The sequence below is a fragment of the Melampsora larici-populina genome, assembly GCF_000204055.1.
Source record: "Melampsora larici-populina 98AG31 unplaced genomic scaffold MELLAscaffold_2, whole genome shotgun sequence".
NCBI lineage: Eukaryota > Fungi > Basidiomycota > Pucciniomycetes > Pucciniales > Melampsoraceae > Melampsora > Melampsora laricis-populina.
In genome coordinates, this window is record NW_006768766.1 from 1,826,980 (window position 1) to 1,843,141 (window position 16,162).

Sequence of the window (16,162 nt, forward strand, 5' to 3'; positions counted from 1 at the left end):
AGGGTCTTCTGAGGTAGGTACAAAAGTACTCCTGTCTCAGGTATTAGCAGTCTAGTTTCTATGAATTAATAAAGAGACGTCTTTATTAATAACAATCTTCGAAACATCTTGGACAATGAGTTATGTCTAGTTTCTACATATTGATAAAGAGATGTCTTTATCAATAACGATCTTCGAAAACGTCTTGGACATTGAAAGGTTATTCTAATATTAAGAACGCTGAGTCTTAGTTTGATAACATACTGCTTGAGAAAGAAATAAACAATAACAATACTAAATGTTAAAAGTCAGATAAGAAAGATGATATCAAAGAATTGAGATGATCTAAATTAAAAGTAATCGCCGGTTTTTAGTATAAGTCATAGAGTTTAATTTCTCAAGGATAAGTTTGTTGGTTTGTAATAAGATGATCTTTCTCTCGAGTTGCAGAAAACCACTGCTTATATATCATTGTGCAGTTCTCTTTGTGATGTCATTGTAACACAGGGTTTTTTGCACGTGTTCATGATGGTCTTTCGTAACCAATGTGATGTTACTTGTTTCTGATCCCTTAGTCACATTCTTGGAATGTAACAAGGCTCAAGGAAATATATACCCTTCTTTAAGATCAGGGTCTTCTGAAACTTGAGTATGTAATCATGATACCTTTCAAGCTGATGTACATATGTATTGATATCATAACGTGTGTAAACCATTGTTATCTGGAAACCTCCTTGGATAATCTTTATGACTGCCAATGGGAGTGTGACCAAATACTCCTCACGGCTGACAGAGTGGCACAAATTGCTTTGGTTTTTTGAATTGTTCGGGCTTTGGAATGATCAAGAACACCGTCCACCAGTCAACTTTTGGTGATTTTTTTGCAAAGCAAAGCAAACAACAAGTTTTTTTGTTGGCTTTGATATTGTTCTAGCAATCATTCCTGAGCATTTGTAAAAAACTGAATTACAACTGAATGGACTTCAGAAACTGGTTGGTCAGTTTTTCACCCAACCCCTAATATGTGAATAGATAAAGAACAAGTGGCCATGTGATGCCCAAGAATTTTGTTTGGAAACTAGGTAAGGCTGTTCAATATGGAGAACAACAACTCTTCCAAGCTCATGCAAATTATCAGTTTTTGTTTTCTAAGCCCTCAAATGTATGCACATAAACGGTGCTCAAAGTAACTAGGTGAAATCTACCTAGTTGGACCTAGTTGGGAAACCTAACTTCAAAAAGTAGGCACCAACCGGAAAAAGGAGGCAAGCACTCTTGTACTGCCGTGCGGGGTGCCTACTTTCAATTTTCTCGGTTGTTGAGCCCCAACTGTCACCACACACACAATCTCACACTCATCATGTCAGATCAATTGCCACCATCCTATTCCGCAAACCCTCTGTCTCCTGCTTCACCCACAACTGCTTTCCATAACTAAAGCTGGTGTCCCTCATGCCAAGGCTAGAAAGATGACCAAAGATTTTACTAACGGTTTGTAGTTAACCATTCAACTCCTTACCTCAAAACCTGATGTCTACATTTTGAATAAACAAGATTACGCAGGATTGTCCCCTCTCAATACCAACTATTACTACCACAAAGAATTACTCTTTGATCTCATTTACAACAAATAAAAACCAATGAAAAACATTTTTTCACTCTTAATTCTCTCAATTTTGATACCAAAGACACAAAAGACTGCCATAATTATTTTCACTGCCAGCATAGATGCCTCGGGTTGAGAAATCCGAGGCATCATTGGAGGCAAATCCTCAGACAGACCTTGTCCGAGGTTTTTGCCCAAGGTATTTTTTTGCCCTGAGAATTACCTCGGATCAAAACCTCGGGAAGCTTCTGTCCGAGGTTTTGCATCCGAGGACACCTTGGATTTTGTAATCCGAGGTAAATATGTTGGTGGTGTTTCCCTTCAGATTGTCTCTGAAATGGAAACTATGATGCTTATATGTGAACAAATCATCTGTTTGAGAGTGATCAGTGTGAGTTATCTTCTAGACCGGTGAGAAGTGTGACAATTAGTTGTTTTTTAGATCAATCAATTGTTCAAAGATTGTTATTGTTTTTGTGTATTTCTTGGTCTATTTTTGTGAATATCTGAAATGAAGACTTGAATATAATTGAATAGAAGCCTGAGTGGAGAGTGATTGGGTCAACTCTCTTTTAAGAGAAAGTTGAATCAATCAATCGTTTCAAAAATTGATTGATATCTGAGCATGTGTTTCAAGTTGAATTTGTTCAGTTGCATTCCAACTACCAGGTTCTTTTGCATTCCAATGATCAGCTTTCACCAGACTTTCATGCCAATGACCTAACAAAACCAAGAAGAAAAATGTTTAATTGGTATTTCAAATGGAACATCTTTTGTTATTGGATTTGAAGTTTGATTGATTAATGATGTGAAGTTTTGTAATAATCAATGTAAATCTCACGGAAGTGTTTTTGTTGGAAAGCCGTACGTCTATTGTAGGTTCTTGATCCAACATATTGGAGGTGAGTAAGGTCTTCAAGGGCTTGGCCAATCACCATACCAATCTTCAAAGCATGTTGATGGATGGCTTGCTGTGATGCAGAAAACTCTTGAAGACGACAGATACCAATAAGGAAGTTGTTCAAAGCCTGAACAAGGGAGTGGATGGAGACTAGTAGGGCTTGGTCAGAGTTATTGATTAAGATTTCTGATGCCGTTGTCATGATGTTGAGGTGAAGTCTTGCCGGAGGCCAATGCAAGGCATTATGTGACAGAGGCTATATAAAGATACGGTAAAAGCAGGCACGGGGTCCTCAAAGCTGCCCTGTTGGCAAAAACATACTTTTCAAAAAAATCCCCGCCAAAAGAAAGTAGGTTCTAGGTTTCAAAGTTGTCAGAAACCGCCTAGTTACTTTGAGTACCATTATAGGTTATCCAGTCTCACACAGCTTGCCAGTCCACTTGCACTAAATCATATGGCTCACTGTGTCTCAGACAGATCACCAAGGGTTTTTGAAGAGCCTTGAACATGCTGCAGTTCCATTTACCTAATTTAGGGTACTCAAAGCAAGTATGTATGTGTACATACTTTTTGCTACATACTTTTTTTTGGCGGGGAAAACAAGACCAAAAGTATATTTTTGTTTTTCTCCCTGCCAAAAAAAAGTATGTAGCGCAAAGTATGTACACCTACATACTTGCTTTGAATACCGTAAATGTATTCATATTTGGGACATATGAATGATATTCTACCACAATATCTTGTGTATCTCTGTCAACTGTTTAGCTTTTACATTCCACATCATCTGCTCTACAAGGAATTAAAGAGCTTACAACATTGCCCATATGTCTCTATTTGTTGATGGGATGCTTTACACTCCCTTCCCTTGATGTTCTGGACAATCTAATCCAATATATATCAAGACTCAAGAGTGGAGTTTATCAAACCCCAAAACGCCTCAAAAAGAGAAAGGAAACCTCTGGTATCTCAAATTGATAAATCATTCAGCAAAAGTTTAGAAATGTAAAAACCTCCCAGTCTGTTCAATAAATGTTTAGATGTGCTTACTTTAACCAGTACTGTCTTTTCTATCATCACATTGAATACAAACTCATCTTCCCTAGGTGCTCCTTGCAAAGTTCTCCTTTGTCTCTGGTACTTGTTGCAGCAGATGAGCATTTTTTACATCCTCTCTTCTGTGCATGTGTCACATTTATCATTTCCTCGTTGATTGATTATGTGGAGATAGTGATCCAGGGCAAAATTTCCTAATTGTAAAAATCTTGAGCCACTACTTGATGTGCTCCAAAAAAGATAGAGTTGTGTTGTACAAACAAGGATAGTTACACCCGCCATGTCTGGGGAATGACGAACGGAACAGCAGAACAATCACTCTGTGAGAGGTACAACACGAGATTACCAGGGATCAAACAGCGTGAGGGATACCAAGAATGCACATATCCCTCACATTGTTCAACAAAAAGGGTCATTGGATCAAGTATCATGTGTAAACATAGCATTTGTATATTTTTTTCATCTCCTCGCATTGCATATAGCCTTTTTCACAGCCGCTTATCAGATGAATGAACCATGGACGTGTGAATTGTTGAGGAATTAGCTGTGATGGATGTGGCTATTTTTCTCTCTTGTCTGTGATGACTAGGTGTACGCGGAGTGGTGCCACAACGCGGCACGCACGACAGGGTTTTCTTGTATTGCTGAACTTATTGAGGAAGAACTTGAGAGATAACAAACTAGACTTGAAATCTGCAACAATGAAAGAAACACCCCTATGGGAAGGCCTGAGGCCAAAGACAATAAAATCGCTAAACAAACATAAAAAACTCTCTCTTTTTTTAGCGCTTTAACAAAACAAATCGCTCTACTTCTTATTATACTTTTTCTGGCTGTAACTTATTAAAAAAATTTAGTATCAATCAAAACTTTATTATGTAACTCTTTGTGGTGAATCAGAAGAATAAAAGAAAAAAATTTCGAGCATTTCACTACCTTGCAACACATCTATAATTTTACTATGTCTTACCAATCTTTTTTTTATACTTTGTTTTATTCTTTTATTTTTTTCAATTTCTATCTATATGCCTATATCTCCTAATCCCCCTTTGCTTCCCTAATAGTAATATGTTTTCTGGTGAGGGTGGACGGGAAGAGAAAAAACACTACGAGTTTTGTTTGACGAGAAAAATTCAGTAAACACAGAGCTGAGGATGTTTCAGGTAACAGGAGATCTAGTGTTGGCGAGGAACTAGCAGTGAAGGAAATTTTTTCACGGAAACAGCAAAGAGCTTCAATATTTGATATCCATGGAAATGTTGCTAGTTGTCGGATGCACTCAGAAGCTGGCTGGGATCTCTGACCCATTGTTTTCCTTAACTGACTGGGGTTTACGCCTGAGCTCCTTCGTCGACTTCTTTCCCACTAGGATTCTTTGGGTATGGCTGAAATCGTAATCAGGGGATCCTCAGTCTGTCGTTTTCCTACCTGAATCCATCTTGCGGACTCCACTAAGTTAATAGAACACCAACCTCAAAGTATTCATGGATAAGAATCTGTGCGGTGGAATACAAGTCTCTCCTATTGTTGTTCTTCAAAGCGTCTTTCACTCGCGTGCCACACGTGAGCGGCAAAGGATAGACAGCTGATGGCCCGCCGGACACTGGATCCCCTGCCACTTACCAATTGCCCTCATCGCTTGTCACGCTCTGCAAGTTAACGGCGTGCTTTTTTGGTCACCGACTCCCTGAGGTAACAAGCACCATTATGTAGTCCTACTACACAATCAATCACAAGGACACATCTTGCAAGGTTAGGGTGGTATCATCATACGCCGCACAAGGCAGTTCACCACTCCTAGCTGAACGAGGACGGCGCTTAATTTTACGGCAACGTTAGAGCCTGAGTTTCTAAATTAATCTGCAGCTTTTTCATTGACATGGATAGCTCTGAAAGCCTGAATCTGCCTTGAGCTTACGCTTTCCTACGGGCTCACTGAGTTGTGAACTAGTTCGTGGACCAGTAACATACTTTCGCTGATCCTCGACGAGTCGCTACTGCGCCCGGTCGAGATTCTCTGGCCTCGGAGGTACAAAGATGAAAACATCTGATATGCGAATGAGCGTTTCTTGAGAATAAAGCCCAAATTTAAAGAAAGACAAAGTACAAATTGGCATGTAAATCCATGTTGAGGATCGAATTAAATTGTTCGATCCATAAGCCATTACCACCTGAATCATCCGTGATCACTGATTTTGCTGTGCTCTCAGACAAGTCCTAATTTTGTAAATCGCCTCACCAGCAACGGGTGAGTAAGATTTCGACCATGAATTTCAATGAAAAAGCGTCACTGACTGTGATGATACACGACGTGATCAATCTTACTCATAACATGAGTTCCTTGAAATGGCTCAGCTTTAGTCTCGATGAAAGTCAAAGCGTTAGTGAGCCACATCTTCCGATATGCCTATACGTCACCGATCTTACGTGTCCCCTGTTAAAGCTGATCACGAAATGATATAAAGCTCACTCTCAATCACATTCCTCACCTTGGACTCTCGATTCGATATTCGTGTCACCGCAGAAAGAATATACATTAACTTTGTACTAAAATTTAAAAGCAAACCTTTGAATATACTCGCCTCTTCCGATCTCCCTTACGACATTTACTACGTCTAACCAGCCTTTGGATCTTCCTTCCCGCTCTCAGCCTTTTTCAATTGCTCTCTTCACCGTCGTCCTCAGATATTTAGATTCGGCCCTTGTCGTGCCCCCCGTCTCAATTCCCAAAAACCAACCAACACGACGTATTATCTATTCTTATCAAACATTAAAGCCATGTCTAGCGCTAATCATATAGCTGGTGGTCTTAAAGCTACTCTTAAAAACCCAGTATGCCCTCTTTACCATTTCTGTTCTTCTGTCACCATTTGTTACTCATTTTTTTTCTTTCAATCTATCTTGAACCTCATTTAGAACGTGTCTGAAGAAGCTAAAGAGAGAGCTCTGGACCGATTGGAGAATGAAGACTTTTCTACGACGGCCGATGAATCTGAAAAAACCACCGAGGCCAAAAACCCTGGAAATGTTATAGGAGGGATGAAGGCTGCTTTGAAGGTTTGCTCTTAAGGTTTTGATCATAATTCCTTAAACCATTGTACTGACTCCAACAATGCGGTAGAACCCAAATGTAAGCGATAGCAAGAAGGAAGAGCTTCAATCCAAGCTCGAAGAGTTTTAAGTAGATTAACACATCATTTCGGCTTCAAAAATGTATCAAATATGTTTAGGATGTATGATAAGGGTGTTATGATGTTCCAATTTCTCTCATGTGATTTCATCTCTTCACTTTCATCTCTGCCTCACTTTCTCTATGGATCCTTTTCTAAGATTTTTGAGAATCGTGTCATGGTTGACATTGGTGCACGAGTTCCCAAACGTGCCATCTTGTTTTCGTTTCGCGGTTATAGCTTGTACACTACGTGTGTTTTTATTAGAAATCGATTTGGCTATCATCTCCAGTCCCGATTTAATCCTTCCGAGCACTATGAGTCGCTTTAAAACAAATGCATACGTTCTCAAAGCCATGTGATAATGTGACAATCAAACACTTTCCATTGCTCAGCCTTCCAATCAACCACTCGATTCCAGATGTGCGACAACGTCATCAGCACTCCCTGTGATTTATGCGGTGGGCATGATCTGACCCATTTCCAGATAGAGACAGCTGCGTCTATTATGGATACGTCGAGTTGACAAAAGACGACATCTAAAGATGTACAAATACATTCCGTACATCTCCTTTGGCAAAAAACCCTGAATGGATGCTATAAGGTGAGTTTTACATTGCAGCGAGTTTTCTCTCAGCGGTTCTTAGGATAATAAAACATAAGCAAAGAATCACATTCTGATACTGATTGGTAAGTGGCAACAAAGTGGTTCTCGGCAATGCTCTTGGCTCATGAGATGGCTATCCATTCACAGGAGGTACTGGGCCATGTACGCAAATACATCTCAGCTTCCGACAACGTATATACTTGATACTCTTACTTATACCGACTCGGCGGGAGTGCCTCCCTGAGCTAGCCGGTCAAATCTCATATGCACCTGAAGGGAATATCCTTGAGGCAATAATTACACCTTGGAGCTCATTCAATGAACATTATGTTTGTATATCAACCGCGATCTACATCGATCTGGGCGTCTCAATTGTGTCGGTGACGCGTTGTACACGTTAGTGTTCAAGTGTCGATTTTCGGACTATGTATGATTCTTCAGACTACGATACGGCAGCAGGACTTGATAGGTTTTATCAATTATCACCGTCTACTATGACACAAAGAGCATGATTGACTTTGATTGCGGTAACAGATGATTAAAATGATAGTTGAACAAGTACGATACTGATGTCCATTCTAACAACAGATAATCAGCCGGGGAACCTGTGGCCAACTTGTGTTACTCTTGAACACACTGGCCAAATCACAAATCATCAAGCTAGCTGATGCGGTGACTGGTATATCGGGGACAGTGGAGTTTTGGTAGAAATGCACCATGAGATCAAGAGTTTGAATCCATATTCGGGAATCAGAATACCGGCTTCACATGTACGATTTTCTGAGATATTTATGTAGATCGCAACTTTCAAAAAGAGAAAATATGCATAACTAGCACTACCTCCCAGACTCGAAGGTCATTCATGTGGGTACCACCTATACCTATGTTTCTTACTTCGTTGAAGGTCGCGAAAATTCTGATTGAAGGTTTGAGTCGGTTGCTACTGCGGCTGCCAAGGTTGGGGAATTTTGTGGGTGTTGCAATTGGAGAGGTACATACTTGAATGCAAAAGGAAAGTCCAGCCGAGTTGACAGCTTCAAATGCGGTGTCAAATTGGTCGAAGCGGAAGGAGAAAGCTTGATCGATCAAAACACGGGGAAGATAATTCCTTTGTACGCAACGAATTATACTTAAGTACAGATTCAAAGTACATAAAGTTTGATGTATGTAAGTTGAAAAGTCCGATGTATGTATTGGTGAGATTATGTCACATAACTTAAGTCTTAAGCTGATTTACACTGCCTTCGATCATCGTCAACCAACTTTCATTCAATTTCTTTCTTCCCATCCTCATTCTCATTCTCATCCCCATCGCCTTTTCCTTTTCCTTTTCCTTCTTGACTTCGTCCATCTCTTGTCAATCTTTGTTAGTTTGACCTTTTTTTATATCTCTCTTCCCTACTGTCGCTTCCTCTCCTTACCTCTTCTTTTGATTTCTGACTCTGCTTTTTTTGGCTCGCTACTTTTCCTTGACAGAGTTGAATCCTACATCTACATAGATATTCTCCCGATCATCATGACTGGATCAGCGCAAACCTCGGCTCACAATGCTAACCGTACAAACGGTGATCTCAAGAATCGAGAAAATATCGTGCAGTATGCCAAATTCTGGAACAAAGATCACACCAAGAACACCCAAGCAGACGATGTCAAGAGACGTGATGAATACGAAGGTATGGTCAACGGCTACTATGATGGTGTGACCGATTTATTTGAATACGGTTGGGGAAAGGTAAGACTTTGTCGTCGACCATCCTTTTTTGTATCATTCCAATGAACAAGTTTATCGACTAAGAACGTTTTTTTTTCTGTTTTCAATGCACAGAACTTTCATTTCTGCCGATTTTACAAGGGTGAACCTTTCTTACAGGCCATTGCTCGACATGAGCACTACCTAGTTTCTCAGATGGGTATCAAGGCCGATATGAAAGTATTGGATGTGGGTGCTGGAGTTGGTGGACCGGCTCGAGAGATCGCAGTCTTTACCGATGCTAATATCATTGGTATCAACAACAACATCTTCCAAGTCGACCGTGCAACAAAATACACCAAAGACGCTGGCCTGTCTCACAAGATCACCTACGAAAAGGGTGATTTCATGCATATGGCCGAGCAATTTGGTGAAAACACATTTGACGCTGTCTATGCGATCGAAGCCACTTGCCATGCGCCGGTCTGCGAGGGCGTCTATGGTGAGGTGTACAAGGTCTTGAAACCAGGCGCCATTGTACGTTGGGTGTCTGATCGTATTTATCGAAACGATGCTGGCCTGATGTCACTTTGCACTTTGTGATTGCAGTTCGGATTCTATGAGTGGTGTATGACCGACAAATATGACAAGGACAACGTCGATCATCAACGGATTCGACACGAGATTGAATTGGGTGATGCGATTGCTGAGATTCGGACCATTGCCCGTGCCACCGAAGGACTCAAGGCTGTCGGGTTCGAGATCCTACGTTCCGAAGACTTATCGACTCGTGATGACGCTCTGCCCTGGTATTACCCACTTCGTGGTAACCTCAACGATGTCCAGACAGTATGGGATTATCTTACTATGCTTCGCTTAACCCGTGTGGGTCGTGGCTTTACCCATTATGCCTGTGTTGCCGCCGAAGCCGCTGGCCTCATACCTAAGGGGACTACGGCTTGTGGTGAAACTCTAAATATCGCCGCAGAAGCCCTTGTTGTTGGAGGTGCAGCTGGTGTATTTACACCTATGCAATTGGTACGTCAAAATTGACTTTGCGTCCGTGACAACTCTCCGCCGGCGCGGCATGCTAACCATAGTTGGACTCTGGTTTCTTTCAGTTCATTTGCCGCAAACCACTTTAAAGAGAGGAAAAGGAATCAAAATAGGACCTGATCGGTTGTGCGCAACTCGAGAAGGTCCGCTCTGTGATCTCGATACTGAAATTTTTACCGTTACTGTTCTTGTCTCCCTCTCAAAATAATCTCGATATAGTGCTTGATTTATTCCAACTGCTTGGGGCTCTTTTCCACTGTCGTTGTCTGATTGGCTGTTTGTTAATTGCTTTTTATGTACAGCTCGACTTGGACTTTCTATCTTTCTCGTCTTGATATCCTCATGTTCGTGATGTGTTTGGCTCAATCATGAATTCTTTCACGTCTTTCTGTTATCCACATCTATTCGCCTTGACTACCAAGTGTGATGTGAGATCAAGTGGTTATTGAATTGTTCAGCTGTATTGCCTAAAATCTTTGACTCGGCATTTTATCGAGAGCAGAGTTGGGTCATCCAACAGCGTGCAATAAGGCACATCAAAGTCAGTCATCATCAGGACATATGCCATCATCAGGGCATATGCTAGGTCTAACATGATGAGACCCCCCCCATCAACGGCAATGAGCGGGCAGAGCTTGTCTGGCAAGTCGACGGAATGAACAAGATTGGGCCTCACTATTTTGATAACACGGCGACATACTCGCGGAGTCTCACTTGAAAGCTTAGACCGCATCCCGGTGGGCTGATGAAATTAATCAACCTGGTTTAAACACCAAGCAATAGTTGATAAACATGAGCTGAGAAGATGTTGATGGCTTGCAAGCTCATCCCTACGACTTGCCATCCATTTATTTGCCATATCAGTCCAGCCGAGTACATGAGGTAAGGCGAAATCATGGAAGATGGCAAGCAGAGAAGGAGAGCAAAGATTTTGCTGATGTTATAAAACCCCCTTGGATTCGCTCTCCCTCCAGCTCTCCTTGAGTCCTTCGTCCTCACGCTCAACCTCGCAGTGGCATTTTCCCCTCTTCAACATCTGTGTAGTTCGATCAAGTTTTTTATTGTCAATCAATTCTTCCGCTCGACTTCTGTTTTGGACTGAGTCCGTACTCTCATTGACACACCGAGAAACTCGTATCTATCACCAGATCCAACACATCATCTTCAAAAATGTTGTCCACTATCTCTCAAGTACCAATCGCACTCGTCTTCATTGGTCTCGTTCTTCAAACATCATCTATAAAAGTCAGCGCACTTCCAATGGTGAAATCGAATTCAGATGTCGAGCGGAGTGTGATGTTTCACAAGCGCACGGGAATGGACGAAAAACCAGCAGCGATAGAGATGTATGATGACCGAAGGATGATGCCAATGGTAGATGAGAAATTAAACACAGAGCCTACAGGAAATTCGCCATTATCGACAATGAAGATGGAAGTTGTTAAAAATGGAACTGGACCGATTGAACCCTTGAGCAACATCACTAACTCGGAGAATGCTATATCTCAGGAAAAGGCTTATCGTAGTCAAATTGCGACTCTTGATGGAAGCTCAAGTTTGCCTTCTAATCAATCCATCCCATCTTCTGATGGAAACCATCGACTGGTCAAGAGAAGGTAAGTTGATTTGTCAATTATCATTCAAACTCATTTGAATTAAGTCCTCTGAGAATGTTTCTTTTGTTGATTCGCTTCGGTTGGGGTTAGACGACATGGTCTATGTATCGGAAGAGCATGTGGTTTGAAGAAAGTAACATTTCATTAAGGGTTTATTGAATTCACTAAATGGTCAGTCTACATCACGATGATATTCACAATCATAGAACCCTTTGAAACTGATGGCGAACGCTTCACATCTGTTATTTATCTTGTAGGTACAAAGAAATAGGTTCAAAAGGGTTTCAAGAGTTTTAGTCCAATTTTCGTCATTAAGGCTGGTTCTTATGACCATCTCAATCAATGCTGCTCGATGTTTATGTCATTACAGGACTTTCTGTGCTTGTCCTTTGTTTTGAGAGGAGGAAAGTGCAATTATGAGCAATCTAAACGTGCTATATCCATGATCATGATATGTTTTGCCAACGGTGCCGTTTTTTATCAATACATGGCTTGACTTTGAGATGAAGGAGTTCTCGACTATGAATCGGACCAATCTCACATTTCAACGTCTTCTGAAATGTTTTTTTGAGTGAGTGATAACGACGGTAGGCTCGAGGTGATCGAGGCGTCAAATGACCAAGTTGCATCAATTTCAGACATACGCGTTGGTCCAAATGGTTATCTTGATCTGGAGGAGTGCTGGGCCAATATATCGCCGGGCGTTGACTCGACTGAGAATTCCATCAGGATTGAGATCGAACCAATCAGAAGCGTGTTAGATTGAGCGCTTGGAAAGGATGAATCAACATTAGCCAAGGCAAGCATGTATTGATAGTATATAAAGTGAGCCATGAGCAGTTTCCTTGGATTTTCATTCGTCATCCTTACCCCCTGTCCGCAAAGTCACATTTTTGAAATCTTCCCCAATAGTTTGATCATCAACTTCTCAATAATTCATCACCATTATCCAGAACTGCATCCTTGATCCTCCAAGCATCAACACATGTTTTCCTCTTGAATTTCCGAAGCTTCATGTGCTCACGCTATACAAGGTGCTCGGTGGCTACCTGATGGCATATACACAGTCATTGAAGTCAGAGTGAATTATCCCCTGTGTTTCTGGGTGTCCCTCTTCGGATTAATCATCAAACTAGTCAGTAAAAGTCAACCTTTTCTCGGAAGGGACGTCATCAAAGTCCTTGCACGGGCACAAGAAGAACCTGCAGCTTCTTCTTGCTATCAGGAGAACTGATTGTAGGTCAAGAAATTCCATCGTCATCTAAATAGTCAATGGTATCCTATGTCACAGGCAACCTCGTTCGTAAAACAAGATCAAGATTTCACACGATCCAGACCAACTTGTTATTTAAGTAAGAAAGAGCTTTGCGGCCCAAGCTCAAAATGAATGCGCTGATTGGAATAAGCCTACATCACAGATACAAGCTTGTCATATCTGAAATCGAGACAACACCCTTCAGTTCCACATCCGGGTCTATATATGTAAAGAATTTCATGAAATTGTTACACCGAGGCACAATAGCTTGTGGTTTCCATGCATTCCAACAGTCATCAACACTGTAGAGCCAATATCTAATAGAAGCAATCTGTACAGGCTGATAGATTGGATTAAAAGAGAAACATTATAAATATAAGTAACACATTTCCTGAGCGTCTTCTAAATCATCAAAGGATAGGGCTTACATATTGACGGGTCAGAAAGCTTATGAGGACACTGATAGGTTTTTCCGTGTATCGTTGTACAGACTGAAAATGTGCATAAGAAAAATAGCAGGGGGTCATGGAGTGGAATGGGCAACAGATGATCAATTAAACGTATATATCACATAGTGAATTGGGAATGTTTACTGACCGTAAAGATTGTCACGGAGGAAAGTGTACTGCGTGCATTGCTCTGAACCTATGGCAGTGCCATCCGGGTAATGCACACAACCATGCATCCAGACCCATGTCTTCCCTACGGTAGTCATATTTGGAGAAAAGTCGAATTTACTTAAATGGTTGTGATATCTTGAAGATGGATAAATTTATGTGAATTTACCATCGTGGCCGCATTTGTCGCTGGGACAAGCGTGCGTTATCCCGTTTTCGTCAGGTGACTCATAACAAGCTGCAACAAGTCCAGGCGTGATCAACCCAGATGCGATTAATTGAGAGTAAAACTTAAAGAGGCGGAATCAAGACTCACTCGCTCCACCACCCCCCTTACTGTATCCACCGGGACAATGTACAACCCCGGTCTTGGCGTTTACTTGAAATATAGAGATTGCGGTGCAAATCACAAGAAGCGCGAGATAATTTTTTAATGACATTGTAGAGGAGATGAGGATATTGAAAATCTGTTGTCCAGTGAGTTATGCAAAGAATATTTTTTATAAAGCCCCAGGAGAAGGACCCGTGGAAGGACTCTGGAATAGCCTGGAATACGCCACAGAGGGTTTACCAAAGATCCGAGCTTTTTGTGGAAATGTTCCTCAAAAATCTTGCAATCCCTCTGTAGGGGCATACTGTATTCCAGGGTCCTCCCGCGGGCCGTTAAATATAACCGCAATGGATTGATGGAGATTGATGGTCAAAAAATGGCTGACTTACCAACCCAAAAGGCTAACTCAACTAAGTCCCTTTCAAGGCCTACTCTCTGTTGCAATACTACAAATAGAGTTGTGTTGGTTGTTTTTTGTGATTTCATTTATGATTAGTGTGGTTGTGATTTGTGTGACCTTATGTCATGATCAGCGCTGGGAGATGTTTATTATTCCTGAACAATGTGCTTCTGTCTTATATTTGACATGTGTGCTGTGTGTTTTAACTCTCAGCTGTGTATTGCTTTTCTCTCGTCTATCAAGCCACCTATGAGTCTTCACTGAGTTTGTTCATCATCTGTTGAAACTCTTCACCACTCACAAGTATCCTTACTCACGTCATATTGCTTGTCTTATGATTGACTCATACTTTCACCCCAAGCCCTCTATGTTGGCAGTGAAGTCTTCAATATTTTTTCTAATTTTCAAGTTGCTGGAGCCATCTGCCAAAACAGTTTTGCCATGTCAAGGTGAGCAACAGTTGTCTCTGGAGTTTTCAGTTAGTATACAAGTCCTACTGCTGATGTCAACTCCAATATTGGTGACAGGACGTAGGATTCCTAAGATTTGGTGCGATTTTTGAAAAGGCGCACCAACCCCCAATTATCCAAATTCTCTGACGCCTGCGCGCGCTCGCCATTTGACGCTCAAGGCGCCTTTTTCGCGCTGCGCCCACAACCCGGTGTACCCTCAGCTCGGGCTCACGGTGCCAGGGATTCGGGTAAGGCTTTCAACAGTGACCACGGGATTGAAGACCAGGTTGACGGTTAAAGGTTTCCAGAATCTAGCCGATCAAAATTCAATCCTCATCCTATTCGCCTCCACCCCACGGTTGATATCGTCGTTATCTTGTCCTTGAGTATGATCAATCAACATCAGCTTCAGGTATGTCGGACACCTGACTTTGCGGGGTATTCATGTGGGTTTTCACCATATTACCCAGCCAAGTTGGCAGTTGCTACTGCGGCCAATTTCGGCTTAGTAGGCAACGGTAGATTACATATTGTGCACGCTGAGCCAGCCGTGCGGTGTGAAGTAGAGAAGATGTGAATAAGAATCTTGACTTATTCGAGGGCTTCTTTCTTCCATAAGCGTCGATACTGACACCCAGCCTTGATTTACCACCCAGATTTGACACACAGGATGGGTTGTATGATCTAGCATGGTCAGAAGTGCACGAGAATCAACTGGTGACCGGATCGGGCGATGGATCGATCAAGCTTTGGGACATAACTCTCAACGTGAATGGTGATCCCAGTCTCAATACAACATACTTCTTTCCAAGTCCCCTCAGTAACGTCGAGCTTCAAAGATCTGACTGACTCTATCGAGGTACTTAGGAATTCCCTGTGCAATCGTGGGCTGAGCATCAGCGTGAAGTTTTTTGCTTGGACTGGAACAACTTGAAAAAAGATATCTTTGTCTCATCTTCATGGGATCATTTGGTGAAGATTGTAAATCTGTTTTTGCTCAGGACCTCATTAAACGGTTTTGACACTGACAATGTGGATCTCTTGATAGTGGACTCCAACTAGGCCACAGTCAATATTGACTATTCCAGCTCATGAGGCTTGTGTCTATGCGGCACGCTTTTCTCCTGCTACGCCAGACACTCTGGCTAGCTGTTCATCTGACGGAACACTCAAGATTTGGGATATCAGATCGCCCCCGTCTTCGCAATCCGCTCTCGTGATCAACGCTCATGCTAATGAAGTTCTCGGACTGGATTGGAATAAGTATGCTACTCATCTTGTAGCCACCTGCTCGGTTGATCAAACTGGCAAGATTCACGATATCCGGATGGCTAGTCAATCTATCGACCGCACATCTTGTGTGGGTACTCTGATCGGACATGAATACGCGATTCGAAAAATAACATGGCCTCCACATAGTTCACAAGAG

General features: G+C 41.8%; 4 protein-coding genes across 4 annotated transcripts; 3 read left to right on the forward strand and 1 right to left on the reverse strand.

The window, feature by feature from the left end:
* Positions 1-5,985: 5,985 nt before the first annotated feature.
* On the forward strand, positions 5,986-7,010 carry MELLADRAFT_73948 (uncharacterized protein; the record flags this gene model as incomplete). Its single annotated transcript, XM_007404293.1, has 3 exons — positions 5,986-6,371; positions 6,456-6,596; positions 6,661-7,010. The coding sequence occupies 3 exons, from the start codon at positions 6,318-6,320 to the stop codon at positions 6,718-6,720; spliced, it is 255 nt and encodes an 84-aa protein (XP_007404355.1).
* Positions 7,011-8,614: 1,604 nt separating this feature from the next.
* On the forward strand, positions 8,615-10,608 carry MELLADRAFT_73949 (uncharacterized protein; the record flags this gene model as incomplete). The annotated part of the gene is made up of 5 exons (XM_007404294.1): positions 8,615-8,682; positions 8,793-9,048; positions 9,142-9,543; positions 9,616-10,044; positions 10,128-10,608. 4 exons carry the CDS (start codon positions 8,833-8,835, stop codon positions 10,149-10,151), a joined length of 1,071 nt encoding a protein of 356 aa, XP_007404356.1.
* A 624-nt stretch (positions 10,609-11,232) lies between these two features.
* MELLADRAFT_101830 (uncharacterized protein) lies at positions 11,233-11,826 on the forward strand (the record flags this gene model as incomplete). The annotated part of the gene is made up of 2 exons (XM_007404295.1): positions 11,233-11,678; positions 11,769-11,826. The coding sequence occupies 2 exons, from the start codon at positions 11,233-11,235 to the stop codon at positions 11,824-11,826; spliced, it is 504 nt and encodes a 167-aa protein (XP_007404357.1).
* Positions 11,827-13,250: 1,424 nt separating this feature from the next.
* MELLADRAFT_123836 (uncharacterized protein) lies at positions 13,251-13,990 on the reverse strand (the record flags this gene model as incomplete). Its single annotated transcript, XM_007404664.1, has 5 exons — positions 13,251-13,273; positions 13,362-13,424; positions 13,531-13,635; positions 13,720-13,788; positions 13,867-13,990. The coding sequence occupies 5 exons, from the start codon at positions 13,988-13,990 to the stop codon at positions 13,251-13,253; spliced, it is 384 nt and encodes a 127-aa protein (XP_007404726.1).
* Positions 13,991-16,162: the final 2,172 nt, after the last annotated feature.